This window comes from Dioscorea cayenensis, chromosome 15 (assembly GCF_009730915.1).
Source record: "Dioscorea cayenensis subsp. rotundata cultivar TDr96_F1 chromosome 15, TDr96_F1_v2_PseudoChromosome.rev07_lg8_w22 25.fasta, whole genome shotgun sequence".
In the NCBI taxonomy this organism is placed as follows: Eukaryota; Viridiplantae; Streptophyta; class Magnoliopsida; order Dioscoreales; family Dioscoreaceae; genus Dioscorea; species Dioscorea cayenensis.
The window spans coordinates 1,227,274-1,254,642 of NC_052485.1; the positions used below are offsets into that span (position 1 = coordinate 1,227,274).

General features: G+C 36.5%; 7 protein-coding genes across 8 annotated transcripts; 2 read left to right on the forward strand and 5 right to left on the reverse strand.

Moving 5' to 3' along the window:
* Window positions 1–376: 376 nt before the first annotated feature.
* LOC120278039 (protein THYLAKOID ASSEMBLY 8-like, chloroplastic) lies at window positions 377–2,458 on the reverse strand. Of its 2 annotated transcripts, none has more exons than XM_039284932.1 (3): window positions 1,973–2,458; window positions 739–1,130; window positions 377–638 (listed from the first exon to the last, which is right to left on the reverse strand). In XM_039284932.1, exons 1-2 carry the CDS (start codon window positions 2,354–2,356, stop codon window positions 741–743), a joined length of 774 nt encoding a protein of 257 aa, XP_039140866.1. In that variant the 5' UTR covers window positions 2,357–2,458; the 3' UTR covers window positions 377–638; window positions 739–740. The 2 variants fall into 2 exon arrangements, with proteins under 2 accessions (XP_039140866.1, XP_039140867.1); XM_039284933.1 differs by having other exon boundaries at window positions 377–642; window positions 736–1,130.
* Window positions 2,459–2,862: 404 nt separating this feature from the next.
* On the reverse strand, window positions 2,863–3,781 carry LOC120277193 (transcription factor UDT1-like). Its single transcript, XM_039283951.1, has 4 exons — window positions 3,569–3,781; window positions 3,304–3,474; window positions 3,047–3,223; window positions 2,863–2,955 (listed from the first exon to the last, which is right to left on the reverse strand). Exons 1-4 carry the CDS (start codon window positions 3,779–3,781, stop codon window positions 2,863–2,865), a joined length of 654 nt encoding a protein of 217 aa, XP_039139885.1.
* A 676-nt stretch (window positions 3,782–4,457) lies between these two features.
* On the forward strand, window positions 4,458–5,833 carry LOC120278038 (pentatricopeptide repeat-containing protein At1g55890, mitochondrial-like). The gene has a single exon (XM_039284931.1). The coding sequence runs from the start codon at window positions 4,485–4,487 to the stop codon at window positions 5,649–5,651; it is 1,167 nt and encodes a 388-aa protein (XP_039140865.1). The 5' UTR covers window positions 4,458–4,484; the 3' UTR covers window positions 5,652–5,833.
* Window positions 5,834–7,337: 1,504 nt separating this feature from the next.
* LOC120276904 (organelle RRM domain-containing protein 2, mitochondrial-like) lies at window positions 7,338–9,070 on the forward strand. Its single transcript, XM_039283637.1, has 4 exons — window positions 7,338–7,514; window positions 7,937–8,005; window positions 8,101–8,207; window positions 8,642–9,070. The coding sequence occupies exons 1-4, from the start codon at window positions 7,385–7,387 to the stop codon at window positions 8,753–8,755; spliced, it is 420 nt and encodes a 139-aa protein (XP_039139571.1). The 5' UTR covers window positions 7,338–7,384; the 3' UTR covers window positions 8,756–9,070.
* Window positions 9,071–9,142: 72 nt separating this feature from the next.
* On the reverse strand, window positions 9,143–9,690 carry LOC120277194 (cytochrome b-c1 complex subunit 6-like). The gene is made up of 4 exons (XM_039283952.1): window positions 9,641–9,690; window positions 9,424–9,508; window positions 9,244–9,333; window positions 9,143–9,175 (listed from the first exon to the last, which is right to left on the reverse strand). Coding segments are annotated over exons 1-4 (210 nt in total). The 5' UTR covers window positions 9,643–9,690.
* Window positions 9,691–10,955: 1,265 nt separating this feature from the next.
* LOC120276937 (BTB/POZ domain-containing protein At3g22104-like) lies at window positions 10,956–13,495 on the reverse strand. Its single transcript, XM_039283679.1, has 3 exons — window positions 12,812–13,495; window positions 11,585–12,673; window positions 10,956–11,513 (listed from the first exon to the last, which is right to left on the reverse strand). The coding sequence occupies exons 1-3, from the start codon at window positions 12,872–12,874 to the stop codon at window positions 11,064–11,066; spliced, it is 1,602 nt and encodes a 533-aa protein (XP_039139613.1). The 5' UTR covers window positions 12,875–13,495; the 3' UTR covers window positions 10,956–11,063.
* Window positions 13,496–22,143: 8,648 nt separating this feature from the next.
* Window positions 22,144–24,393, reverse strand: LOC120277031 (scarecrow-like protein 32). The gene has a single exon (XM_039283776.1). The coding sequence runs from the start codon at window positions 23,809–23,811 to the stop codon at window positions 22,462–22,464; it is 1,350 nt and encodes a 449-aa protein (XP_039139710.1). The 5' UTR covers window positions 23,812–24,393; the 3' UTR covers window positions 22,144–22,461.
* Between the last annotated feature and the right edge of the window lie 2,976 nt (window positions 24,394–27,369).

Genomic DNA, 27,369 nt, shown 5'->3' on the forward strand with positions numbered 1-27,369 from the left:
CTATTGCCACACACAAAATAGTGAAATATTAAAGCAAAGGCGTCTGTTGATAAACTTACAATTATATTCAAATATTCTAATAGCTAATAGGATTAAATTTGACTTTAACTATACTTCGAATTTAGCTAAGTTGTACTCAAGCTATAATCAAATTAATTTTTTAAATAACTATATAATTACAAGCTTGTGTTTATCATATTATTTAACAAAATATTTATATGTGAGTCAGGAGGAGGCCCGTTGTTCCTCCATTTTGTTGGGTTCCACAGCTAGTGGACTTCTGTTGTACTTTGTTTATTCTGATTTTTTTATGGAATGATTCTGGTTTATCCACTTTTTCAAAAAAATATATATATATATATATATTAAAGCAAGGTTTGAAACATGAAATGTAGTATTGTCTACAAAGCTGACAATTCACAAGGCAAGGCCAAAACATGATCCCCATCAAACAGTTTAAAAACTTATCATCAATGTACATTAAGTCTTAAATTAATGACTCCCATAAACAACAATTAGATGTTATGAATTCTTGAAAATTTATCAAGTTCCTGTGTCTCCCCATGCTCTAGTGTGGTAGCTGCAAGGAACTGAAGGCAGAGCCATTTAATCAGTAAAAATGCATGGAGTCCTGAGTCCTGAAAAAACATAAGCTAGTGTTAAGATTGCAGTATTTATCAATAAACTGAAAGAACAAAACTACAAACAAAAGAAACAAAGCTGAAGGAAAGCATTGACCTTCATCGCATGCCAAAAATCTCCTCGGGAGGATCATAAACATGTCGTTCGGGAAACATTTCCTCGAAGTCTTGTTTCACTCTGTTACGCAGAAGGGGATGAGGTAGCAGTCCCTTGAGCAATATCCGGAAGGGCAGCTCTTCTGGTGGATCAGGAGACTGCTTCATGTCCTCGTAGATGTTCATTGCATCTGCAGGAGATCCATATCTCAGGAACCCTCTGATAACTTCGGCGTAGGTCTGTGAATCAGGAAACAGATTCTCTTTTCTCATGCTCTCCCAAATTTTCATAGTTTCTTCCATCTTTCTACATCGCGCCAAAGCTATTATCAAATCTTTATACAGGAACACATCTGGCTTATACCAATCTTCCTTTTGAATCACCTTAAATATCTGCAATCTCAACAACATTGTTAAAAAAGAGTAAACAAGTGTTCTATTCTATTCATTCAATTGCCAAAAAATTGAATCTCACGAGAAATTTTATCATCTTGCGGGCATATAAAATAAGGAATAATGCGCTAACAATATGGTCTGCAACAAAACAACACACCCAATGTATTTCTTAGTAAACAGCTGAAGCCATTGTTGGAAAACAAACAATTGTTAAGCACTTAGAATGGCCTAGTTTTTAGGAGCAAAGAAACACCACGAAAAAGAAGAGTTATGCACATACAAAGGAAAAAATAAATAAACAATCAGCGTTGCAAAGGGATAGCCAGATTATTGACATCACATATTGAACTGGTGACTTAAGGGAATGCCAATCATTACACTTCATGTTCTCAAGTCTAAACAATGTTAAGAACATTGTCCGATTGATAAGCAACATGTTATATATGATCAAGACTTGCTTAAGGCTTTGATCAGAAAGCAAATACAAAAGCAACAATAAATGGCCTAGCAAGCTAAAAAAGATAGAAAACTAAAATAAATACATGGCAACACAATGAGGAGACATAACTTGTTTTTCTGAGGCATTTCCTCAAACAAGTAAAAGGCACAACATATAGCCTACTAAATTAACCATATCCATCTTAAATGGTCCTTCATTCCTTGCATACAAGACATAGTAAACACAACCAAATCATTTCATCCAAAGTAAAAGAAGTAAAACAGAGATACATATAAACAAATTTCAATCTAAACGAGAACCAGGATTATGTCCACCATGATCATCATAACCAAATGAACCATTTAAAAACAAATAAATAAGAAAACAAAAAAAATCGCACCTTGAGAGCTAGGCTGATCTCCTCCTGCCGTTCAAGCTCATTTAGCACCGCGATTATGTCCATCTTGAGCAACCTCAAGACGTGGCATTTTATAAACTTGTCAAGCTTCTCCTCATCGTCCTTGAACCTCTTCAACCCCAAGATCACGAAAATAGCCTCCTTTCCGATCATCTTCTTGCCCCGCCACAGCGGACCCCGAGGCCTACCATCGTGGTAAAACCGGCCATGAGGACAGAAGACTGGTTCTTGCTGATGGGGTGCTCGGCTTTGATCGGAGAGTTCGGACGAAGAAAGCATAGATTGATTCGATAAACTTGTGAGGATTCGAAGGGTGGATGGAGAAAAGACGACGCCTTTGGCTCGAGAGAGCGCTCGAAACGCCATGAGAGCCCTCAACCTCTCCCTCGCTCGGTTGCGCGCTCTCAGCCTCCCTCGTTTCGCTAATCGCTAATTAGAGTGTGTTTTCGGATTCGGGTCGCGAACCGATCCGAAATGGATCCGATAAATTAATATGGGGTTAAGATTAAAATCATTATTATGATTAATTAACGTTTAATAAAAGACCAAATTTTGTGCTAATTATGAATAAAATGTACAAACAATGCAGGACCAAATTGATATTTTCAGAAGTTCGGGGACTAAAATTAATGTTTTTAAAATATATTAACATATTATTTTATATTTACTATTATTATAAGAGCCAATACTTTGGTGTCGTGTTTCCAAAGGAAAACAGAAATTTTAATTTAACGGAAATTTAAATGAAATGATTATGATCTCTCTTTAACTGTGAGTAATTTTTAAGAACTATTTGAAAGTTGAAGCTCAATACATCATGTGTATTTTATATATACTTCTTGGAAGTAAGAAAGCAAACAGAGAACTCATGATCAGTTCCTAATTGTAGTGTCCTCTGAGACTCCAACAAAAGCAGAGAGGAACTCCTTCAACTCATGCATTGGGACAAGAACTCCATCCTTAGCCTGTAGATTTAGTTCAGAGAAGCATTGAGAACAAAACAAAGCTATAAAATAGCTAAAAAAAAAAAACTAAAGAAAAAGCTCAATGCCTCACCTCAATGAAGAAAACACTCTGAGAAACATAAGAGAAAGCCACAGAACTGACATTAGTCACTTCAAATCCCATAGTGTTTATGACTTCCACCAACTTACTGAATCCCCCACGCTTGTTCTCACAGGTTATCTTCAAAAGGAATTTATTATGGTCCATAGAACTCACCTCAACCTTCCCCTGTAATTCAGTAACCAAGTAAAGTAATTAATAAGTTCATAAACTCAATAATAAGAATAAAATAAATGACATGATAATGCCTGGCAATGAATGGCATCTGGTGGAGTCATGGTGTTAATGCTTGATGCACTCCCTTGCTTCTCTACTTCCTCATCTGGCATGGATAACAGCTCTGTTTGCAGCTCCAGCACCTCCTTTTGAAGTTGCTTGATGTAGTCTATTGCATCTGTGAGTGTGGACTCCTTGCTCATCTGCATAACTTTATATATTCATAAGAAAGAAAAGAAGTCTATATATATATATATATATATATATACATAATTATAGATATAATGAATACAATGCCTTTGTGATGTTAGGGACAAGAGATCTGAGAGAAAAGAGCTTGCTGTTGAGCTTGCTTCTCCTCCGCCTTTCGGCTTCAAGGTTCTTAGACTTGTAACGCATCTCAGGCATGTCCATGAGCATAGGTTCAGGGTAGTCTTCATCTCCTCCAATGTCCAGCACTGTGTTGACAAAGTCCATTGCGTTGCTGCTCTCCGGGTAATCAGTGGCCATGAAGTTTCTCAGACGACGAGGCATTGGAGTGGGGAAATGGATTGGTCCTATGAAGGAGGAGCTCTCCACTTTAATCTCATGGCAATTGGTTTGTTAGACTGTACTATATATTCCTCTGCTTTGTTTTCATGTTGCGGGCTGTCTTATGCATGAGGCTGAACATTTTTCCATTTTTTTTTTTTTTTTGTTTTTGTTTTTTTATCCGGATGCTTTCAACCAGCGTATTGGAGAGCCAAATACATTACAGTTGGCCGTTACTGCAATGATAGTTGAGGTTGAATTACAAAAGAGGTCAAGTTCAACAAAATGTCCACCAGGGGTAGAAACAGAACCAACAGCCTTACAAAAGGAGAAAAAAAGGGAAAAACTAAAAAACCAGAAGATCCTTTAAATAAGACTCCTTTTGATTTTAGCCGAAGGGTTATCGAGTTTTGACTTCTTAGCTTTTGGAGTTGCATTATACCAAAAGATTATCATAAAGTTAATCTTTAGAATATTAGTGTTTCGTTATTGTAATTTATTGTTTTATATTTTATTAAATCATGGGTTATCCATAATTTATTTAAAAAAAAAAAAATTGCATCTAAACTTATTATTATTATTATTATTTATTATTATCATCACTATTTAATTATTTTTACCTCCAACTTCAAGTCCATAAAACCTCCACAAAACCCTCAAAACAAAACACGAGCTGAGAGCCATGGCCGTCGTCCTCCTCCGCCGCATGTTCTCTTCCTCAACGACGTCTCCAAGCCCTAATCCCGAGAAACCTCAGCGCCTCAAGGCCCTTATCAACCGCATGTTTAAGATCCGCGACCCCGACGCCCTAGTCTCAGCTTTCAACTCCGCCTCCTCCGCCCACGCCCGCTTCCGCGCCTCCCATAACATCTACTCCTCCGCCATCCACCGCCTCTCCGCCGTAGACCGCCCCGACTGCGTCCGCGCCATCCTCGAACACCAGAAGCAGTTCCCGGACCTCCGCCGTGAGGGTTTTGCCCTCCGCCTCCTCTCCCTCTACGGTGCCGCCAAACTCCCCGACGACGCGATCGCTACCTTCCGCCAGCTCCCCTCCCTTGACTGCCCCCGCTCTATCAAGTCCTTCAACGCGCTCCTCTCCGCATGCTTGGAGTCCAAGGCCTTCAACCTCATACCCGACCTTTTCAAGCAAATCCCTTCTGAAGACCCCTCCATTACTCCCAGTCTCTGTTCCTACAACATTCTGATCCACGCTCTCTGTGAAAAACCTGATCTTGATGCTGCTTTCAAGATCCTGGATCTCATGGAGTCCAATGGCATCTCCCCTGATTTGGTCTCCTTTAATACTCTGTTGAATGCTTACTATACCAATGGCCTGATTGATAATGCAGAGAAAGTTTGGGTTTTGATGCATGAGAAGAAGATTGAACCTGATACCAAGAGCTTCAATGCAAAATTGAGGTGGTTGGTCTCCCAAGAGAGGGTGCTTGAAGCATCAGAGCTTGTTGATGAATTGAGGAAGAATGGGCCAAAGCCGGATGCTTTTTCATTTGATGCTTTGATCAGGGGGTTTTGTAATGATGGTAAGCTGGAGGAAGCCAAGGGATTATTCATGGAGCTGACAGAGAGTGATTATGCTCCAGTTCATACCACTTTTGAGATATTGATTCCAAAACTTTGTGATAATGGTGAAATAGACCTGGCCTTTAAGATATGTTGTGATTCTCTGAGTAATAAGAGGTTCATAGATGCAAACACATTGCAGAACTTGGTTGATAAGTTGGTGGAGAGATCAAGAATGGAGGAGGCCAAAAAGCTGGTGGAACTTGGACGATTGAATGGTTGCTCAAGGAAAAACTTGAGGATTCCGGAGTCATGTGCTTCGGGGTAATTCTATTTAGCCATCGCCATTGCCTCTTACTAATGGATTTTGATGTGTTCAGTTCTATATGTCCACAATGAAAGCCATATATACATTCTTCTGTATCAATTATTATTGTCGGATAATTACCTTAAGACTGATGCATTATCTGGACATCTCTGTGACAATTTTCTAGTTAACTTCAAAAAATCTATGGTTGTGCACTTCTTACCAGCCAACACTAGTGTATGTTGGCTGAATCCTGCTTAGCAAGTCATCAGCGTTGAGCATTTAAAGCAGTTATTTATATGTGGATTTACCATGGCTTTGCTGTTGCTAGTCGTCTTGCTTCAATTTCTTGATGTTTTGTTGTGTTTCCATTGATTTAATTTCAGAAGGATCTGTGCATGACTTCCTTAATCGTCTCAATTGTTCACTGATACACACCTGCTGATATTTATTGGTTTATGCTTTGAAACTTAACAGTGTGTGACATGTTCATTACACCCATTACTAGATTTATCACCACTTTGATATCTCTTCAAATTACTTCAAATTTGATGTTTAATGTGTCTACACTAAGAAGAAGTGCAGTTTGTTGAAGTAGGGTATTTGATATATCAGATATTAATCTAGTCCTCTAGTAAGAAATAAACAAAGAAAAAAGACGTGTGGGTGAAGACTGATCATGTTTGTTATCCTATTGTGAGGTTGTGACATCCTTATGTTCTTTGATGCAGCAGCATTGTTCTGTGGAATCTGATGATATAGAGACCACCAGAAAGTGATATATTTTTTTAATTTAATGATAAGCTAATATGTTTAAACATATGGAAGCACATGTTTTGCAGATTGGGTATATGCAAACATGCATCAGAAATCCATGAATCTGCATTAGTGCATTGTGAGACATGAGACACGAACTGAAGTTCCTGCATATTTCCATGAATCTGCATGTCCTGCAGTTTCACAACAAGCCTTTTTGGCAGCTGAGAGAATTGATGGATTTTCAATTAATGAAATTTTCATTTTAGACTTTGTCTTTATTAACCATGAAATTGAAGTTTTAAGTAGTAGATAAACCACTAATGCATTTAAAGAAAAGGGGGAACAAAATACGAAAGAAGAACAACAACAAACTAGAAAAGGGGTGCAAGGAGGCAGAAGAAACTAAAGCCATGAACTAGAAGGGACGGAACGAGGTTGCTCGAACTATAGGGGTGCCATCCAGGGAAGATATATCTAGCTCGCTTGCTGGAGCTGACAGATTAGGAGAGTGGTAATCGTGGGTCTCACAATACAAGGCTGCATTTGATCATGGGGAGAGACTCTTGCAACTAAAGTCTGGCAGGATTTAGGATTACATTAATCCAAGTTATGAGTAAGGGATCAATTTTACGTATACTAGAATAAACATCTAAAAAAATATATGAAAAGATGCAATTATTGGTTAAGCACCTATTTATCATGAATAAACAATAATTGTGATTTTTTTTATTTAATGAAATTTAAAAGTTAAATAAAAATTATAATCCTTAACATCAGAAGCATTTAAAAAAAATATACATAAAGAAAAGGTTCACAGAATCATTGCAAAATGACGTGTTTAAAATCCAACCCGTTAAGGGTCAAATCGGGTATGGATGTATTTGCCATGATCCGACTATTGCCCGATCCGATAAAGGCTAAAACCCTAATAAATCCTTGCGGGGGTTATCCGCGATTCCTAAAACCCCATTTTGGTGAGCAAAAGAAGGCGAGCAATGGCGGCGAGGGCTTTGACGACGGTGAGATCCGGATTCCGTCGCCTTTCGACCTTCTCAGCCTTCTCTCCGCCGCCACCTGCTCAAGCTCCCCCAAAGGCAGATCCCAGCACTAATCTTTTCGTCTCAGGCATGCCCCCTTTCTCGATCTCTGTCCAGATATCATTCTTTGTGTGTTTTAAGATTCTAATCCAAAAAATTGGGATTTTTGGTTTTCAACATTGATGCTTTGTTTGTTTTTAGATGTGATCTTACTCACTGCGTCTTCAAAATGGGATTTTTCCACTCAAATTAGGAAAATTTTGATTTTCCTTTTAATGTATAGTTTTGTTTATTATATTAGATTTTTTTTCCCTCATTTTAGCTGAACCAATATCTCTGTGCATTACTTCCGGTGTGCCTTTCTTAATCTCCTTAACATGCTTTTTTTTAATCAGAGTGATAAGCATTCTCTCTTTGAATACAAAGTTGTTCAATGTTTTTACCAGCAAGTGGAAACTGTTTGATGTTTGGATAGTTTGTTTATATATTTACTAGTGAGTTTAATCACAGGTCTTAGCAAGCGCACAACCACAGAAGGATTAAGGGATGCATTTCAAAAATTTGGTGAAGTTGTCTCTGGTATGTGTATCTTTTTCTTTCTCCCAATCAGGTTTTCTTTATAGATGTTCATTACAATTTTGTATATATATATATATATATATATTTTTTTGCAGCAAAAGTTGTGACAGATCGAGTATCAGGTTACTCTAAAGGTTTTGGTTTTGTTCGCTATGCTACTTTAGAAGATGCGGCGAAAGGAATAGAGGGCATGGATGGCAAGGTTAGTAGTTAGCCAAGCTTTCGAGAACTTGTCATAACAATGATCTCTTGTACATGTTACTATATTTTGCGTTATCTTTTGTTCATATCAATTGTCGCCGGATCTGCCAACTCTTGTCTATGAGATTCCAAGTATCGTACTATCGTCAATTGTTACCTTGTGATTCATTTGAGAAGAATTTCTTTTTTGCTCTGCATATCTCTTGCATGAATTCTGATCACATTTAAAGTATTGTTTGAAGTGATGGATTAGCTTGATCTGTTGCACGAAATTTGTTTATTGTTTCGTTCATGACTTGTAATTGTTAGTGTATTTCCATTCATTCCAAATGTGTGGCTTCTACCAAATTCACTTCCCCTAATGACCTTAGTCGGAATTAATTACAGAATCATTTATTTCATTGTATGTAATCCGAGCTTTATCTTTCTCTGCAGTTTTTGGATGGCTGGGTTATTTTCGCAGAGTATGCAAGACCAAGGCCACCACCCCCGACACCCGAAGCTCCATCTGGCTATCAGAATGGCTATCAAAATCCTCCTACTTACTAAGAAGAGATTGATTGTTTGCAAGGACTGCTTGAATCTTTTCTGATTATACTCTTCTTTATAGCGTTCGGCTTGCGTACCTTATTCCCATTGTCGAGGAACATTAGCAATTAAGTTTAGGGTTCAAGTGTATGAACATCCAACACTTTGTATGTTGGTGAAACATTTTATCGATTTTATTTGTACCGCAAGCTTATATTATTGCTATATTGTTTGCAAACCAGGAACTTCTTAATGTGTATCATCATCATCTGGGGCTTGATCAAAATGGCCTCAAATGAAATTGCAATAAAATCACACTTAAACAAGCTATTCAAATGACAATATTTCTTTGGATGATTATTAGAAAAGCAAATATAGCTTAAAAGAAGAACATGTTTTACTAAATCATCAATTTAGTTTGCCGAAGACCTTCGGCGCAACCTGCAAAAAGTAGTAAAACTTAAGTTGATGATTTGTATGAAAAAATAAATTGAAATACATATACTTACACATGTATCAACACAAGTCCAATAATCAAAGTACTGTCCTGTGCAATGCTTGCTCCCTGATTCATCTCCTTTGATTCTCTCTACACATGCCTGCAAAATTGACATTCTTTGATTTAGTATTACAATTATATTTGCAATGCTGATTAAAATTGAGATAAACTAAATAGAGGTTTATGAAACCTGATAAGCTCTTAAAGGTCTCACACACTTTGGCTTGCAGATTTCCTCAAGGTACTTTTTCTGATCAATGGGATCCTCATCTTCCCTGAATTGTGAGATTTATAAAAACAAAATCAATAAGAAAACTAGTAATAAACAAGGGTAATCAATAATTAATTTTGTTTTAGAAACAGAAGGCTCTGTCCTTAATCCTAATTTCAATGAAGATTAAACTCACATTACGGCAGAAAATGGTAACTGGTCAGATCTGCAAATAGATCAGCAATTCCTGTAATCAATTAAAGTTTCAGAATATTAACTTTGAGAAACCTACAGCTAATTATAATCTAATTCAAAAGAAAAACAGAATTAGAAGAAGTACAGGTATAAATACACAAAAATAAAATTGGTATCACCTTAAACAATGAGAAAGAAAAAAAAACATGAAAAGAAAAGGAAGGGCATTGCTCACTGAACTGAAAGAGTTATAAAGCTCAGTTTGACCAATTCTTGATCTCCATGGTCAACCCAATCCTATAGACTCGCTCCTTCTCAAACTTATTAGCTGGCTTACAATCCAAATTATTAATACTAATCTGCCCATATAATCAAAGATTAAAGAAGATAATAATTAAAGGTCAAAGTCCAAACTAGATCAATGAACATGGTAGACCTGCATTACCTTGTGTATTAGCCTGCCCTACATGGTCAATTTTTATTAACTGGTGTATCTCCGCACTCGCCTGTTCTTTTAACATCGCTTAATATGAAGTTGCCCGTGGCCATTTTTCAAAGAAAAAAAATCCATAAATTATACTAAATTTTCAATTTGGTCTTTCAATGTGGCAGGCCAAACTGACATATATATATATATATATATCTTAATTTAAAATTAAATATTTAGATATGGTTAGAGGGATTAATTAAGAGTCTAAGGGCATTAATGAAGGTGTGAGTGTTGAACTCGAGAAGTGACCAGAAGCTTAGAGTGAAAGACAGAATGAATGCATGCTGTGAAACACAAGACAAAGTCAAATAATGCACGTGTGAGCATCTCGAGGATGCTCTTGCAATGCTTCCAAAACTTCCAACTTTTAAGTTAGTGGCACATAAATGTCATTACTTTACTTAATTATACTTAATTAATCAAGGCTTGGTAGCATTTAAAATATCCATTTAACAACCAAGTCTTAATGCTTTACATTGTCTTTTCCTTCTCAAAATGTTCTCTCTTGTGCTTCAAGTTATGGTTACCAAAATTTTATATGAGCTTTGATTATTAAACTGACAAAGAATGTGGTTGATGAGATCCTTCTGATTTAAATCTAAGTTTGGTGTTTACTTGATTTATTATATTAGTAACACTGAACCACCACATGCTTTAATATTTAACCCTCTTAACTTAAGCCTTAATTGAGTTGTATTATGAGACTGTGCAAAAGTGATTGTAATAGTGACACTGTTGGGAAAAGAAGAGCCAGACTCTCTACACACACAGCTGTGTAAATGGACTTCTCAACATGATCAAAAGATCAATCCAAACAACTTTCATTTTCACCAGTTAAAGTTACTGAACATTTGCAGGAATTTTGTCATGATACTTTACAGCAGCAAAAATATTGGAGTAATCTTATTGAAAATAAAATTTATACAACTACAAATCATGAACAAAGTTTAGGAAGTGATCTAAGTCCTCCATTGGGACTACATAACTTGATCTTCATGATTCTGGTCATTTGGTTTTGTATTTTGCTGCAGATTTTCTCCAATTCCATTGCTTTCCATTGCATCCCTTCCAGATGAGCTTTGAGCTTATCATCTTCCATTGAGATGTCAACTCTTTTCGCATAAAGAATTACCTGTTCATTCTCAGTATCATTCAGTTGTTGTTCTTTATGAGTGGAGTTTCTGAATTTTCTCAAGTAGTTGGTATCTTGAACTTGAAGCAGGTTTTTCAGCTTTGAGTGCTGAGATATGAGTGCTTGAATTCCTGTTCTTGATGGAAATTTCGAGTTTCCGGCTAGATGTTTGCATGATTCTGATGAGAGTTTCTCGTAATTTATTGCACAACATATCTTCATCTTCTCTTCTTGTGCTAATCCAGAATGAACCTGAATCATCTAAATGAATTAGCAAACTTAACCAAAAAACAACAAATACACTCAATCTTGAAGATTTATACCTGAAGATACATGTCAATGGCTCTGTACATTGCATCATGAGACTCTCTTGATGAATCTGGGAGAGCTGTGATTAATGCAACAAATTTGGAAGGCTTCAATTTTGGATCTGGAGCAACTTCAGTTATGTATAAATCCATCAAACTTCCCACCTTTTTCAATCTTTTAACACATATTTGAACACTGCTTTGCAGAAAATATTTCAAGAACCTCAAAACAAGATTCACATCATAAAGACATTGCATCCCCTGATCAGCAGCAGAAACTAGCAAACTATCCAATGTAGCTTCATCAATCTGACTGCCAACCATACTCTCCAATCTACTTCTACAACACTTGCTTAAATCAAGAGACGAAGACATTCGGAGAATTCCAAACAAGCTTTTAAAGGAGAATGAGTCTGTGTCAAGAGAGTAAAACAAACCGATGATAATTTCTGTGGTTTTTCGCTTCTCATCAGTGGGAGCATTGAGGTTTCTATGCTTGAGATAATAGAACAGGAATCTGCTAATTGTTGAATGGTCTACTTTTCTTGAAACCATACAATTGATAAACTTTTCAATTGTATCAGAGTTCAGAATCAAAAGATCTTCAAACCAAGAAGAAGGGTGATTGCTGTTTCTCATACTTAGAGTGCTTCTTGTATCGAATGATAACCGAAGAGCAGAGCTATCAGGTGATGAACTTAATGGACTTGTATCACTAGCAGTCACGATTCTTCGAACTAGAGAATCTATGATTTTATCAAGAACACCAGATGAGTTTGATGCTTGAAAGAACTCTTGGCATTGTTGGAAAGCAATCAGGGTCTCACACCAAGTCCAGTAGGGAATGCATTCAAGAGACTTTTCAGTTTGCATTATTAAATCATGGGTCATCTCCATGAAATGTGCAATAAAATGCAGAAGGAGAGTGTTGATTGGAGTTATCTGGATGCTGCCATTGTTGTAGCAAAATTTGGTCATTAGCTCAAATGCATCAGGGCCACCTGGTAAGCCATGGAATATAACTTTCAGTGTCTTTGAAGTTCCTGTTACCGATGTTTTGCCGAACAATTTGCTTAGCCTGCCTGAAAATCTTGAGAGAACATTCTGCAAAGAAACAAATGCAGTTAATTTTACAATTAAGTTAATTTAGACAGAAGGTGAACTGGAGTTGTGAAAACAGAGAACACAAGCTCACCTTCAATGAATCACAAATTTTTTTCAGAGAAATTGAAGTAAAAGTACCTTATCAACGAAGAACTTCTCTTCACCATTAACATCAACCTCAAGAACACAAGCTCCCTCCATTTAAACCCAAGTAAGATTAAAAACAAAGAAAACTACAAAACAAATACCAGAGAAGAAAGGACAATAGTGATAGGAATTTAGAACAAATTTGGAAAAAGAAAAGCACTGGCTGGTCAATGTAGAGAAAGAGAGAAAGGAAGCAATTCTAATGTGTCAAGTCCCAGAAAGAAGCAAAACAGTTGGCTTTGAGGGACCTGGCACATTCCTGCCAACTCTCTCCTCAGACTGTAGTTTTGTTTCATTTGTTTTCATAGTGTCTTCTTACTTGGTGCCTAAACTATAAAAACTAAAACAACATCATCTCAACAAACATCTTACTCACTTTTGAAGGGAATTACTTTAGTTACCATGTGAACCTTGATTCAAGACTCAAGATATACCAAACTCTTTATTCTCTCTGGTCCACATTAATGTATGCTTTCCCTGTGATTCTGCTTTTTTTTGCTGGGAGGTGCTTAGCATGGGGACCATACCACATCCTCTTTAAATTATCAAAAATAAAAAATCAATTGGTTTCTGACAAAACCTTCCCTAACTTCATCATGAGTGGTTTTAGCTTTGAACTTGAACTGCATGGCCTTGACATCATCCTTTAAAAGTTGAAGATCTGCATGCAAACTCTGTAATCCTCTTTTTACTCTTCAGATTAGTCATGATTCAAGCAAAAAAGCATAGGAGCGTGTAGTGACCGTTTAGAAAAGCTAGTTGAGGTATTTGACCATGCATTTGTTTTTATATATATATATATATAAATATAGGTTGCCACTAGTGGGCATGACAAAGCTCACTAACTTTATTTTTAATGATGTGACTTTTGCAACTCTTCTAGTTACTTATTGTTGATAATCTAAAGTAGGCTTTGAAAAGCAAGTCCACAATTTACCAATTTACACTCTGGAGGTAGTGACGCCAAAATTTGGAGCCTTAATTACCATGAAGGTTTCCCTGTTAAACTCTTTAATGAATTTATCAGTGAAAGAGGGCGGAGGTGCCATGTGACTTCATTCATTTGGAAATACATCTATCTCTGAAAAGTTAATATTTTCATACAACTGCCCCAAGATAATAAGATCCCCACACTAGAAAAAACTTAGTGAGATATAACATACTACTAACAATTACTTGAATTTTTTATCATGCAGTGATTGAATCAATTTATTATCTTATCTTGTGGTGTTTGTTTACTGTATGTTTTTGGAACGGTTATAGTCACATTTTCAGTCTTTTTACTTCTCCTAGAACCTAGGTAATATTTGAGGATTTTGTGGATGAAATTCTTGCGACCCAATAAAGGGATATGTGACTTGTTTTCCAAAATTGTTATCTTGAATATTTGGTTAAAAAGAAATGAGTACATTTTTGCTATCAACATTTTGATGATTTTCAGAATTAATCATATGTTTTTTTTTATAGTTTTTTATCATCCTTAAGTAAAAAAAAAATCAAGCTAGAAGACTCTATTAGTGTTGCGCTAGGGGAGTTCTTCTGGTGACATACTTGGGCATCCCGATTTCGGGGAGTAGGCCACGGAGGCAAGATTGGGAAGATCTTTTTTCTAAAGTCAGAAAAATACTTGGTTCGTGGAAAGTGAAACACTTGTCGCTAGGGGGACGGCTTACCTTGGTTAATTCGGTTCTCTCTGCTATCCCGACGTATTGGTTGCCCTTGTTTAGGATCCCCTGTTGGGTCATAAAAAGGATTGATAGGATTCGTAGGGATTTTTTGTGGACGGGTCCGGACATTGACCATCCCAAATGCAGATTGGTTGCGTGGAAAATTTTTTGTCGCCCTCGTGAGCAAGGGGGATGGGACATTTTAGATTTACACTGCTTCAATCAAGCTTTGCTTGGTAAATGGTGGTGGAAATTCATGACGGATTCGTCTTGGGGTGGTGCGAAAGTGATTCAATTCAACTATGGTATGCAATGTTGGAACATGTATCCTAGGCAGTCGGGTCGTGTATCCTTCTTTTGGAGAGGGGTGATGAGCTGTCTGTTGGTGGAGATGGTTCTTTGAGGAATAAAGAAGAAGAGATTAGAAAGAAAGTAGTGCACAAGTCTTCAAGGCGTGGGAAACACTTTCCTTTAGACTTACTTCGCCTCCACCTAATTTCAAACCTTGGATGCAAAATGGATTGAATGGCGAATTTCCTTTAGGATACAATGAAGACCCTTGAGTATGGTTTGCACTTCCAAACTCAAGCAAAGACAACAATAGCTTTTACAAAGTGAAAGTTTGCTTCTATCTTTTGTGCACTCAAAGAACAAAAGCAAATGAACTTGTGAGGAGTTTGTTTGTCATTCAATTGACTTGAATGATGGTAGGAGATTATTTTTATAGGAATGAAGTGGTGTTTAGTAAAGAGACACACCACTTCAATAATGAGTGTCATTTAAAAAGACACATCATTTCTGTCACACCCACCCCTTCTAACGAGGTAAATGTGACACCCATCAGTTAAAATTCCCTTTTAACTGGAAGCTGACACCCTGTTTTAAACAAAATTAGACCTACAAATCACAATTTACAATTTTTACACCGACTACAGGTTCAAATAAATAAATACAACAAATATAATTACTCAAATTTGCGGGTGCAACCGCTACAAGATCATGACACCAATAACAAGAAAGAAAGAAAGAGGGACCCACTACAGTCCTGGACTCAACCCTGACTAGCTCTATACTCGATCAGGCAATCTAGGGTCCTGCTCCTGCAGCTACAGCACATTCAGTTGGTCGGTAGTGGCTTAATAATTTCAAATACTAAAATACGATTAGTATATAAAGTATATAAATACCAACTTCTCAAATAATTTTTCCAACTTTTTCCAAAAATAACAAAAATTCTAGCAAAAATACATCTTTAAAGAACTTTTTGAAACATAAACTCATCATAAATCAATATCAAATCAATTTTCTAAGAAAATCCAAATTGTTGTGAGAGATCGCCTCTTAAGAGCGACAATGGGCTTCGCCCCTCATCACAACCCAAAATAACAAGTAATATAAAAAAATTCATTCTCAATTCCACGACTGAAAACTCTCCCCACTTAGCCGCGTCGCGACTAGGGTTAGGAGCCGCCAAGGTCTTCATACCCTCGACGTTTGGCCCATCGGTCCCCATGTCGCGACTCCGGGATCCCGATGTATAATCCAATCGTGGCTCTACGCTCCCACCGATCCGGACAAATCAACACTCGAGTCCACCACGCCACCTCTAAAAGGTCGCCCGTGGGAACCCACTCATCGCGATGAGTCGGGCCTTAGCCCGCCGTCACCATCCAAAACCAACATGTAGATGCAAAGAATAATATAAAATCCGTATAAATCATATCACATGGTCCTTATCCAGGACATTCACAGTACGATACATGCATAATACCAGTAAAGTCCAAATACAAAATACCATTCCTATGCCAGGAATGAAAACCAGTCCCACAAATATTGTCGGTAAAACATTTTAATACACGCACATGATTTCACAAATCATTCCAAATCAAAGCATATATAACCATCCAAAAATAAATTCATGAACCGAATAATTAAATCACATATACATGTATTTATACCATTTATAAATACGTATAATTATACGAAATTGATGTATCAATACGATTGTCAGGAACATCAACGGCAAATAAATATACGTATACCTCAACATTATACGCCAACTAAACATGATAAAAAGAAATACTTAAACAATTATTTTCAAAATACTAGCCATTAAATAATTATTTCAAAATAATAATAATTAATCAATTATTTAAAATAATAGCCACTACCAACTCACTCGGTGTCCTTGGGTTCCTTGCTAGACCCGGAACTCCCTCCCAAGACCCGAACAACACCCTAATGAATAATATAATAAAAATAAATAATATATTTAAACTCAAAAGAAAATACAAAAATAATAATCAACTCTCTATTGGGCCCACTCACTCCAATCGGTTAAAATTCGACCTTGCATAATCCAACTGGCTTTCAATTGCACTTAAACCAACTCAATTTAGACTAAACACAGTTAAACCAATCTGAACCAATCTCAATTCCATTGAACCAAGCTCAATTGCACTGAACCAAGCTTAATTGCACTGAACCAAACTCAATCAAACTGAACCAGCTTGAACCAACTCAATTCTTATTCAAAATCCATTGAACCAACTTGGTTCAGTCCAAAACCCTTAACCCAAATCAACTGAACCAAACCCAAACCATCTCAACTTGATTTGATCAAGCCCAACTCAACCAAATCAAATCAACTCAACCAATTCAACTTGGTTTGATCCAACCAAATCAACTTGGCTAACTCAACCCATTTCAATCTAACCATTATCATTAACCTCCTAATCATCATAATCATCAACTTAATTAATCAAACCAAACCCTAATCTATGTGCTACAGTAATTGCTACAGTAATTCCGGCAATCTCATCCCCATTTTCAAGCAATTTCATCACAAATACAAGGTTTTTCAACACAAATTTCATCTCAAAACAACACCCTCATCATTCTCATTAATATCTCTTCAAATTCATCAACATTTTCATCAAATTCAACCATAAATACATATATATACATACATGCATACACTTGCCAAAAACAATACAAGGAAGCTTCTTACCAAGCCAAGTCATCCCTCCGGCGAGCTCCCTCCGACGATCTCCAAGTCCCTCTCCTTAAAACCTCAAATTTCTTCCCATTTCTTCATAACTCTCGGGTTCATTTGTAGCAGAAATGGTGGAGAAGAAGATGAAACAACACTCAAGCTCTAGATTTTTCTCCAAATTTAACTTTCAGCCGAAATTTACATTTAGTCCCTCAAAACATAATTCCTTACAAAACAGTCCCTGAAAAACTCACAAATGGTCCCTGAATTATAAAATAGTATTCTCAAAAGATCCTTTTAAATTATCCAATGGTCCTTGAAGTATAACACAATATTTCAAAAAAATCTCTTCCATCTTACCTTTCAGTCCTTGGTTGCCAGAAACATTTTATATCAATCCTTTTTCTATTACTCTTTAACCCAAAATTTTTTATAAACTTTCACACTTAGGTCCTTGTTCTTTCCACTTAGGGTTTCTCCACAAGGTTACTCTGTAGAAAAATTCTTACTGTAACTGTATTAATACCCTGAATATATTTTCCAACAGTTAATCACAGGTTCAGGGTATTACAATTTCATTATACCACTTCAATAAAATGACACATTATTTCATTAATGAGACACCACTTTATTAAATAGACACACCACTTTACTAATGAGACACTATTTCATTAATTAGACATCTTTTCAAATAGAATAAAATAATCATTCATTAATTAATGAAATTACAAATGATAAGCTCTCATTAGTTGTCTTACAAGTGGTGCTTATTACATTAATATCTTTTCATTTTTAAATCCTCTCACACTGTCTTCCGGCTCTTAGAGGTTGTGTTTTGCATGGAGTTAATTCTGGGACGGAGACCCTGTTCTGGCAAGATTGGTGGGTTAATGGCAAGGCACCTATGTACATCTGGCCGGATGAATTTAGTAGGACACGGGCGCCCAATGGTACTATTAGTGAGCTCTCGAGCTTCTTTGATACTGCCCCTTCTCGGCTGATCTTGATATTCAGGCAATTAGCGCACATATTCGAGGGTCCGTTGGTCGGGTGGGGGACAGAAAATGGTGGAGACTCACAGGAAAGGGAACATTTACTGTGAAATCCTTTTATTATTTCCTGATTGATGGGAGGGTCCGGTGTCCTGTCGCGAGATTCTTCTGGCGTAATCTCTGTCCCAAAAAGATTAATGTCTTCAACTGGCTAGCGTGGAATGATCGAATTCTCACCCTTGAGAATTTAGAAAAGCGTAGATGCAACAAACTCCCTACGGCTACTTGTGTTTTATGTCATACTGGCGTGGAAACGGTTGATCATCTCTTCCTGCATTGTGATTTTACAAAGCATGAGTGGAGTCATTATGTGGAGATTCTGCGACTCCTGGAACCCCCCAGTTCCATGAGTTTGGTCTGGGGTTCTTGGAGATATTCAATTAGACCTGCATGTAGGGATATGGGGGATCTTGTGGTTAAGGCTGTTGTGTGGAATATTTGGATTGCTAGAAATGATTGCATTTTTAATGCTACTTGCTTGTCTGCACATGCTCTTATGCTTAAAATTGATCGTATGTTGTTGGTGTGGTTCTCTACAGTTGCGGAGGGACCTAGAGCGAAGTTGGTGGAGTCTTGTGATGCCATCCGTCGCAGTCTGGACTTTGCTGGCCCTCGGGCGGAGGTAGCTAGCGGGGTTCTTCCCCCTAACGAGGATGGAGGAGATATTCTTTCTGAGGAGACACAGATGCAATCCACGGGCTAGTTGGTTGCTCTCTCCAGGCGCGTTGTGTCGGCTGTTTTTTTCGTTGTGTTGTCCCTGCTTTTCTCTTTTTGGTTCCATCCTATGTTGGTTTCTTGTGCCACTTCTTGTGGTTTGTTCGGTTTCACTTTTGTCCTGCAGTTGTATGTGTGACGCTGTGGGGTGCTGTTTTTTGTACTTCGTTTCTGTTTCTTTTTAATTGAAGTGGTTTATCTATCTTTTCAAAAAAAAAAAAAGAAGACTCTATTAGTATAGTTCTATCAAATTTAGGATTTTTGGAGTACTTCTACTATGAGCATCAGCTAACCTTGGAGCAGCCTTTTGTGGTGTTAATTTAGAAAGAAAAAAAAGAACTTTTGCCTCACTTTTTACTGGATTTTCACTACAACTTACAATTGAATTGGGATTTCATAATTTTAACTTGTTAGAATATATATAAAAACACACACACACACACAGATAATCAAATATTCTCATTTAATTGTATGTATTTTAGGACATACAATATATTAAGACTAGTTAATTTTCTACTCTATGAAAATGAATTATATTGGAAGTCACATACTGTTGTATATTATATATTGTAAATTTGTATAATAATTTGAGTGTAGAATAAAAATTTCTCATCCCAATTATTTCTCTGGTTTTTTCAAGACTATTACTTGGAATCTTTAAGTGGATTGTAATTAAAGATGTTTTCGATAATAAACAACATGTTTGTTCTAAAATTATCTTTTATATTAAAGTTCTCCTTATAATTTCCTAGCTAGTTCAATGCAGCACTACACTTTTGTAAGCACCTAAAGCTCAGTGAGTCTCAATCCTTGGTTAAAATGAGTTTTATCTTTTACACAGGGGCAAGAACCAGGCGTCATAGGGGACAATTAATTAAGGTAGTGTTTGTTTCAAGGGATTTGGAGTCACTCCAAATCCCTTACCTTTTTAAAATCCGGTGTTTGTTTTGATGTATTTCATTTTTCATGTGCTTTTGAAATCCCATCATTGAGGGATTTTGGTTTACGGTCAAAATGACCGTAAAACCAAATCCCGAGAGTTCAAAACCAGTATATATGCATATGTATATATATATATACAGAAATCTATATGTATACATATACATATATACACATATACATATACACATACATATACATAAATCTATACATATACACATATACATATATGTATACACATACCTATACATATATATATATATATCTATACATATACACATACACATATACATATATACACCTATATGTATGCACATACATATACGTACATATATTTATACATACATACATACATATATGTATATACATTCCCTAGATATACCTATATATAGTATGTTTACATATATAAATACACATATATATGTATATATATAAATATATATATGTATATATACACAAATATATACATATACATATATGTATATGTATATATATGTATATATGCATATACGCAGACATATCCATACACTTATACACATGTTTTCAAATTCCAGATTTACAAATCCTTCCAAACAAACATACAATCTTATAATACAGTAATTCCAGTTACATCCAACCAAACACAAGATTTGACTGCACTGTATTTTGAAAGCCAAGTATTTCCAGTTACATTGTAACTAGAAATCCACTGCATTTAGAATTACATCCAACCAAACGCTACCTAATATGACTTCTATAAGTAAACAGTTTTGACTAGTGTTGTTTTGGGAAGAGGAGCGACGCTTTTTAAGAAGAGAAGCGGGGCGAACCCACTAGAGACCCCAGAGACGTGCACAAACCTCGGTAGAATAAGTGGGGACGGGGCCACGCTCACATGGGCGCTGGAACCACCCGTACACAACCACTATTCACAACTCCCAGTAATGAGCCCTCAGCCAAGAATCGAACTCTCACCACTCGGTGAGAACTCTATCAGCGACCCGTGTACCAATAAATCCGAAGGTCATTGGCTACTAGTGTTGTGTTTTATATGAACTAGCTTGGTCTTCTATTCTACCTATTGTAATTATGTTTTCTTTGTTGTACTTTAATCTAGCTATCTTATGAATACATGTGTTTAATTACTCTTTTGAAAAGTTTATATTTAACCTTTTTTTATACTAAAAATAACATTTTATTATGACTTGTTTGTAAATTACATCATACATTAAACTTTTTTTTTTTATAAAAATTGGATAAACCACATTCATTAAAAAAACCAAGGTTACAAAAAATACAATAACACTGAAACCCAGACCCACCAGCAGTGGGAGAGAACCAAAACAAAGCCACCAACAAACATGCAACAATGAGAGCTCCCCACAGGACAGGGGTCTCCTCACAAAACAAACATCAGAGCTAAACTTCTCCCGTTGAAGAGATATGCTCCGGAGGGGCATTGAGCTCCACCTCCCTAGTCGCCACGAATTCCAGGCTCCTCTTGATTTTCCTCATGAGCTCCTCCAACTTAGCCCTTTTAGCTTTAGGAACTGCATTCAACCGCATAAGAAGCATATGAACAATTTCACAATAATTGTAGCATTCGAAGCACAAGAGGATGAGAAAATGCGTGCATTTCTTTCGATCCAAATGTTCCAAGTAATGACTCTAGTCAAGAGATCCTAAAAGGTGGATAGAGGCCTTTTAATATTTTTTTCGCCAATTACCCCACAGATCTCTTATGGAAGAAAGATTCGATCAGACATCAAACAGGTGTCCAAAGAAACCCCACACATGTAAAGCAAAAGGGCAATGGAGAAGGAGATGATTAGTTGACTCAACGTTAGAATGGCACATCTCCACATTAATGGCACATCACACATTAAACTTTTTTCTCACAAACTCCTTTGACCAAAAGCTAAACTTATTATCACCATTCAAGAAGTCATCCAAGATTATCAAACATAATCTAAACTTAAAAAATATTATTAAATTTAAAAAAATAAAAATCAAAGAGAGAGGAACTCAATTAAGTTAACCATTGAGTCATTGACAAGCACAGCCATAACAAAACGTACAATTCCTCTCCTGCCAATCATGCAATTGCATTTCACGTATGTTTATCTTTAAAAGAATCAACTCCCACACTACAAGCTGGCTTCAACACATGCAACCAAATCCACAGCCGTTTTCCCTTCTTGTCTTACACTCCCTTCCCCACAGGGAAAAAGACAACCCTTGTTTTGGCCTCACTCTTCCTAAGGACCACCCCTACAAATCAACCAAGTTCTTTTCTCATTCATTACATCCATTTGGGACCCAAGCTGTGGTGAACACTGAGCTATGACCTTTCCATGTGAGAACCAACATGTCTTCCTCCTTCTTCATCCCCCATCCACTTGCATGCTCATCCAGAATGAATTTCACCTCCTTCACTGTCTTCTCAGAGAATGAAACACTACTGAAGTTGGCTTTCTTCATTCTTCTCGCCAACCTTGCCCCGGACTCTGGCCTTTCTATTCTTTGAGCTCCCTCAAAGCCGATAATGTTTTCGATCTTTTGTCCGATATCGGCCTCGTAGTCCATTCTCTGAGGGCTGTCCTTCGGGAGGAATGTCTCAAGTGTATCAAATGGTATCCATAGATAGTTGAAGCAAGCCATGGTTCTTGCAGCAAGGCTGGGTGAGTCCAAGTCACAGTATTCATCGGTGACTGTGATGATGTGAGGATTGAGCCCACGGATGAGTTGCAAGAACCCATCTTTAGTAGATGGTTTGCAAGAATTTGCTTCTTGACTTTCTTCAGGCAAATATCTAAGCCAGCTCTGACAGTTAACAATAAGTGTTTCATCTTCTCTTAGTACAATTGAGGAAGGACTCAGCTGGTTCAGTACTGTTAATTCTTGGTAGAAGCTAGAGATCAGGTTCTCAAAAGCATTCGGAGCATTGGAATCAGAACACTTTAGGGCATTAAACTCAAAGGGAACATCTCTGGACCTTGCAAAATTAGCTAACCGGAGACCAACTTCTTCAATGGAAACATTGAGCAAGGGTGGAACCGGTGGCCTTGTGGAAGGGACGGTGATACGGAGAAAGGGAGCACCTTCCGGCCTCTTCGCAAGAGCATCGATAAGTGTAGGCCATTGCATGCAATGAGTTATACTCAAGTCTAAGATATGAACCTTGGAATGGCCCTCAATGGCCTTATAGATAGCTCCATTTGATGCACAAAAGCCAAAACGATGCCATGGAGTTAGATCAACATAGCCAGCAAACTCGGTGACCGACATCGGGCGAGAAGAGGTTAGGGATGTTGTATTGCTTTGGAAACTCATTGCAGTAGGACAAAGCCTTGAAGCTCTAAAGATAAAGGCTCTGAGGAACCAAGAGGTGAGTCTTTGATTAGGGTCTCCATTTGAGGAAGCTATGTTGTTGAGCACCCACATGACTTGTTGAGCTAAAGTTACATCACTGCTCTCAAGAGCACATGCACAATGGAGGAGAAGTTTTTCTATGCAAGCTCCATCCAAACTTCCAAGTGTTCCTCTAAGGGTACCAGAGAGGGAGGAGGAGCCCCTCTGGTTTTGGAAAAGGTTAGGATTAGGAAGAGATATTTTGGTAGAGTTGCTCCTGAGTTCTGCCTTCATGGCTAGTAGAAGAAGGAAGGAAAGAAATTAAGAGCACCAGTATTAGGGTTTCTTCTCTATTCCTTCACGTGCATGGAGATGGAGGTGGGTTTGTGTGGTGGTTGTGTGGTGGTAGTTGACAAGTGGCAATTCAGGGTTGGTTGGTGAGGATTGAAGTGCTAGGGTGTTATCTTGTGAAAGTCCTTGGCTTAGACATGAAATCAAGGTGGTCAAATTCTCAAAAGAGAAATGCTGGTGTTTTTCTCTTTAATCTTTTATCCTTGCTATCTATGTTAAGGAAAAAAGATAACAAAGGAGACAGAGAGAGAGAAAGGGGAGAGGTTTGTGTTGTGTGGTTGAGTGGTTCTCAATCTCTATCTCTCTTTCAAAAGTAGTAGGTCTTTATATAGACCACACATGCAGTCTCATGAACTATATAGATTGCTTCAGAGTTCAGACTCTATCCAACTCTTTTGCATCACTCACTATTTGGAACTTCACAGAATGCCCCTGTTTGTCTTACTGTAGTGGTACTTTCATAGAGAAAGGAACCAAATAATGAAACTATTTATGAATGTACTTTTCTTCTAGGAAACATGTGCTTGAAATCATTCAATTCATTTGAGTTTTTATGTGGTGTATTTAAATAACAGCTAATTAATTAGCTTCATACCATTGTATATATTGCAAATCAATAGTTCTGTGACTTGAGTCTTGAGCAGGTTAAAGAAAAAGTCCTAGCCGGCCAGTTAGTTTAATGCCATGACCAGACAAAGTATATGCTTATTGTGTGCTTTATAAAGTGCAAACTGAGTACTATTTTCAGTCCATGGTTTCATATATTAAGCTTTGAAGTTTGTCTCTATCTCTATGTACATCCACTATGAGAGACAAATGAATCAATCCTCTTCACTTGTTAACCATTAATTGAGGACTAAGTGTGGAGCCTATTGCAATGATGATTTCATATCAATTAATCTATTATTTAGTCGATGAATAATAATCAAGTCATTGTCTCTTTTAATAGCATTACTTCAACTAGCTCTTTCTCTTTTCTCTTCTATTTTTTTTTTTGTAAATTAATTAGTCGTTAGAGATTAAAGACTCAGTCAATCAAGTAGGATGAATTTATTTTCTCTTCATGGCTTAATTATATTTCATATATATATATATATGAGCATCCATCTGCTATGAAATTTCGTATATTCAAAATCTACGAACATTTATATCAACAATTGGATTTCAATCCAACGATTGTGCACTGTGTAATAAACAATATCATTGTGTTTATTAAATAGTAGTACAGTAAAAAGTGGGATACACAGTATTTTGTTCTGAAACGTTCAATTAATTTATGCACAGTATCTCAACAAATCACAACCGTTTAACCCTATAAAACTAAAACTAATGAACCCTAATCAATCCTAATTAACACTCACTGTAGCTACCTAATTGTTATTGTGCAGTTGTGCTCAACTGCAAATGTTTTACGAATGTCCACAGTTGACGTATTATATTTATATATATATATATATATATAATATATATATATATATATGAAAGGAAAAAAAACTAATCAAACCCAGTGTCGAATCCCTGAGTCGATAGTACTGTTGGATTTATTAACTCTAATTGATTTCTGAAATATCTTATGAGTGTACACTGCACATGGTAGGACTTTAATCGCCCCATGTGACATTTGACTGAGTTAATAAATTCCTATGGGATTATTAAACCACCGTAACTGATGCACCACCGTACATGTATGTCTTTTGACACCCTCTGTGGGGCAGCGCTTGTCATTTTTAATGTAAAAAAAAAAACCAAGTTAATTATAAGCGTGATTTTGGGCCATATGATACCTTAATAATAGCAAAAGTAGAATATATATATATATATATATAAAAGCTTATGTTGAACTTTCAGGGGAGGTGCATGAGGAGATAGGAACAATCTAATATACCATCAAAACAAACAATGAGAGATCCAAAGCTTTCATTGTAGAAATTTGTAAGATATACATAGTAATTAGCTCCATAAATTTTGTTCGGCAGAATTTAGTTTTGTTCTTTGTTCCTTGTCATCAATCACTGAGGGAAAAAGTAAACAAGATAGCACCATCACAAATCTTTTGTAAATATCAAGTATATATTAAGGATATATATATAACATTAAACTTATGCGTGTGTATTTATATATGTATATATTTTTAGCTTTCTTTGCAGAGTTAGAAATTGATCCACATAATACAAGATTATTGCTACATAAAGTATCCATTCAATCACACGAAGGGTTGTTTCTATTCTAATCATTTGAAAGCTATATATTGGGCAAAGTTTGGATTTTTCTATACTAATACATTATAATCAAACAACGAAGGGAGTACCAATCATTTTTCAATAAAAATTAATGAACAAATGCTGATGAATATTAGGCACAATCTTCATGATGCATCTTAATTAATATTGAGCATAAAACCTTAATCAACATGGCATGAGCTAATCCATTTGCAGTTTTAATTCTTGTGTGGTGATATTACATATCTGTTCCTAAACAAATTGGTTAAGTTTTGGTTGAAGGTTTACCTCCATATGAACAGTCACCAGAGTGATAGAATTAAAAAGTACTACTCAAAGGAATTGATTCGTTTGCTCTGGACTAATACCTAATAAATTAAGCCACTCAATATTTCATGTCATGAAGAAAGTAAGCAAGATCCATATTGAAGTAAGAACTACAGTGCAAGTGGAGTGATTGGTTCATACTCACTGATCTATGTTCATAATTTAAGTGCACATAGCTATCACTACCAACTAAAATAATTAATATAAATGATATCATATAGTATTACAGTAAAACTAAATCACCTCCAATAGTAGAGTGAAAATTAATAAAACCCATATTATATAATTAGATGTGATATATATGAAACGTGGGGAAATTAATCAAGTGATGAAGCTATAAAGATAAGGAGAATGACTAGTGAATCATAACTAAAGCAACAGATGTATGTGTGATAATTGAATATATGGCCAAATGCAAGCCACTCATCTCATGTGTTGCTTAATTTTGTAATCCTTAATGCTTACTTAAAGGGAACTTCTAGTGCACATAGGGATCACTCTAGAACATATCAAACAATATCTTCAAAATGTTTGGTTAATAATATAAATGCAATGGGGTCTGAAACTTTCCATGGTTGATGTTTTCTCTTTTCAAATGCTTTTAATGAAGCTGATAGAGCTCTTTAAGCGCACAAGTACCTCTTGTGAAATCCTAGAAGCTAGGCAAGTGATTCCATGACTATAAATTACTAGTTTTTTTGTGGCTATTGTTATGGTATTGCCCTGAGGGAGAAGGCACACTAAATGCTCTTTATGTCTCAAACCAACACCATGAAAACTACCACTAATGATATTAATGAGAATGGCCTAACCTGTTAATATTTAATGCATATCTTTAAGGTAGCCAATTAACAAGTTGCCTTTGGTTGATGATATAACAACACAAACTCTATAGATAGTTTTAGCCAAGATTTTCCAAGAAAATACAGTGCCCTCAACTATAAGTGGACCAATC